We start from the raw sequence: 2,500 nt of genomic DNA, 5'->3' as shown, positions 1-2,500 counted from the left end.
ACCACACGACACCACACCGAACCATACCACACCACACTACACCACACCACACTAAGCCACACCACTCCACACCGAACCACACCACACCACACTACACCACACCACACCGAACCAAACCACACGACACTACACCACACCGAACCACACCATACCACACCACACCACACCGAACCACACCACACCACACCACACCACACCACACTACACCACATCACACCGAACCAAACCACACGACACCACACCACACCGAACCATACCACACCACACTACACCACACAGAACCATACTACACCACACCACACTACACCACACCATTCCACACCGAACCACACCACACCGAACCAAACCACACGACACCAAACCACACCGAACCACACCACACTGAACCACAGCACACCACACCACACTACACCACTCCACACCACACCACACCACTCCACACCACACCACACCGAACCAAACCACACCACACCACACCACACCGAACCATACCACACCACACTACACCACACAGAACCATACTACACCACACCACACTACACCACACCATTCCACACCAAACCACACCACACCGAACCAAACCACACCGAACCACACCACACTACACCACACTGAACCACAGCACACCACACCACACTACACCACACCGAACCACACCACACCACACCGAACCATACCACACTACCCCACACTACACCACACCACACCAAACCACACTACACCACACCACACCGAACCACACCACACCACACTACACCACACTACACTACACCGAACCACACCACACCACACCACACCACACCACACCGAACAACACCAAACCACACGACACCACACCACAACGAACCACACCACACTACACCACACCGAACCAAACCACACTACACCACACCACACCACACTGAACCACCCTACACCAAACCACATTACACCACCCCAAACCACACTACACCACACCACACCAAACCACACTACACCCAACCACACCAAACCACACCGAACCACACTACACCACACCAAACCACACTATACCACGCCGAACCACACCACACCACACCACAACAACACACACCACACCACACTACACCTCACCACACCCAACCACACCACACCACACTGAACCACACCACACCACACTACACCACACTACACCGAACCTCACCACACCACAACAACACACACCACACTACACCACACCATCCCACCCCACACCAAACCACAACACACCACCCCACTCCACAGCACTCCACAGCACTCTATCCTGGTCTCTTTCAGCATGTCCGCTCTCTTTTCACGTCAGCTTCACTCACAGCTCCAGGACTGCAGGGGCAGGAGCTCCACAGCATTAAGACTGCTGCATCAGCACCACCATGGGACTGAAAGAGTCTGAGTGCAAAACTCATTACTCGCACATGACATGTGACATGTACATTCATTCACACAATGGAGATTTGCATTTGAATATATTCATACATTTTGACATATTTTGACCAGAAGATCTATTCTGGGCCGATCCATATTAGATATAAAAGGAAAACTTGCGTAAAAAAGACATGGTGTTCCAAGAAAAGCTGTTATAAGACTATTATAACAAAATACTGTTCTAAGACATGATGTTCTAAGGTCGCAGACTTGAGCTGAGAAGAGTGATGAAATGAGATCTCTCTGTTTGAGGATGGGAGTTCTGTAGCAGCCATGACTGAAACGCTGCCATCAAGTAGGTGTAATTATGACCATGGACAGCCAGCAGAGAACTAAATGGCTCCTGAACACCTCTTCAGCACAGAGAGAGAGAAAGAGAGAGTGAGAGGAGGCAGTCAGAGAGAGAGAGAGAGAGAGAGAGAGAGAGAGAGAGAGAAAGAGAGAGTGAGAGGAGGCAGTCAGAGAGAGAGAGAGAGAGAGAGAGAGAGAAAACATACATTAGTGTTTATCCTGCATAAATAGCCATTTAGATATGTCTTCTATTTTTTTAAATTCCTTTCACTGTTCTGTGGGCATGCTCATGTATATTAATAGACTCATGTGCCTGTGTTTTTGGAGAGACAGAGGGAGCAGAGAGGAGGGAAGACTGAAAACTAAACCGGAACGGCAAAAAAACAGAACAGAGAGCTGTCGACATCCATCCCAATGAGATGACAAATTGGGCCACTGGTGATGTGAATACCAAAGCAGACAGCGGGCCGCGAGATATCCGTCAGCTCTCCAGCCGTCGATAATGCCCAATTTCCCCCGTTCAGAAAAATCCACAAATTCGAGACCCGAACGCAAGATGGATGGAGGCAGCGATGGAGGGGGGTGGATGGGAGTGTGGAGGTGGAGGTGGGACGTGATCAGCTTTGAAAATGATGATGATGGTGTGTGTGTGTGTGTGTGTGTGTTGGTGGGAATGGGTGGGGGTTGCTTGACTGGCTGTGAAATCAGGGATGTAGCTTCTGTGAAAGCTGGAGTCAATAGTGCTTCAGAGGAGGAGCGGGAGGATGGACACTACCGGCTGGCTTAC

General features: G+C 50.4%; 1 protein-coding gene across 1 annotated transcript in view; it reads right to left on the bottom strand.

Moving 5' to 3' along the window:
• Nucleotides 1–2,500, bottom strand: part of LOC143133377 (uncharacterized) — a 12,116-nt gene that overhangs the window by 342 nt on the left and 9,274 nt on the right. The window contains 4 exon segments of the mRNA XM_076293141.1: nt 1–761; nt 803–856; nt 963–971; nt 1,093–1,116. The exon segment at nt 1–761 is cut by the window's left edge and continues 23 nt beyond it. Coding sequence (XP_076149256.1) covers nt 1–761; nt 803–856; nt 963–971; nt 1,093–1,116 — 848 coding nt within the window.

The sequence above is a fragment of the Alosa pseudoharengus genome, unplaced genomic scaffold (genome assembly GCF_046254945.1).
Source record: "Alosa pseudoharengus isolate Yale_2024_CS ecotype anadromous, Long Island Sound unplaced genomic scaffold, YU_APseudo_1.1 YU_APseudo_1.1_scf_2, whole genome shotgun sequence".
Lineage (NCBI taxonomy): Eukaryota > Metazoa > Chordata > Actinopteri > Clupeiformes > Clupeidae > Alosa > Alosa pseudoharengus.
The sequence above is the reverse complement of the archived record's forward strand: the minus strand, read 5'-3'. Positions and strand labels throughout refer to the sequence as shown.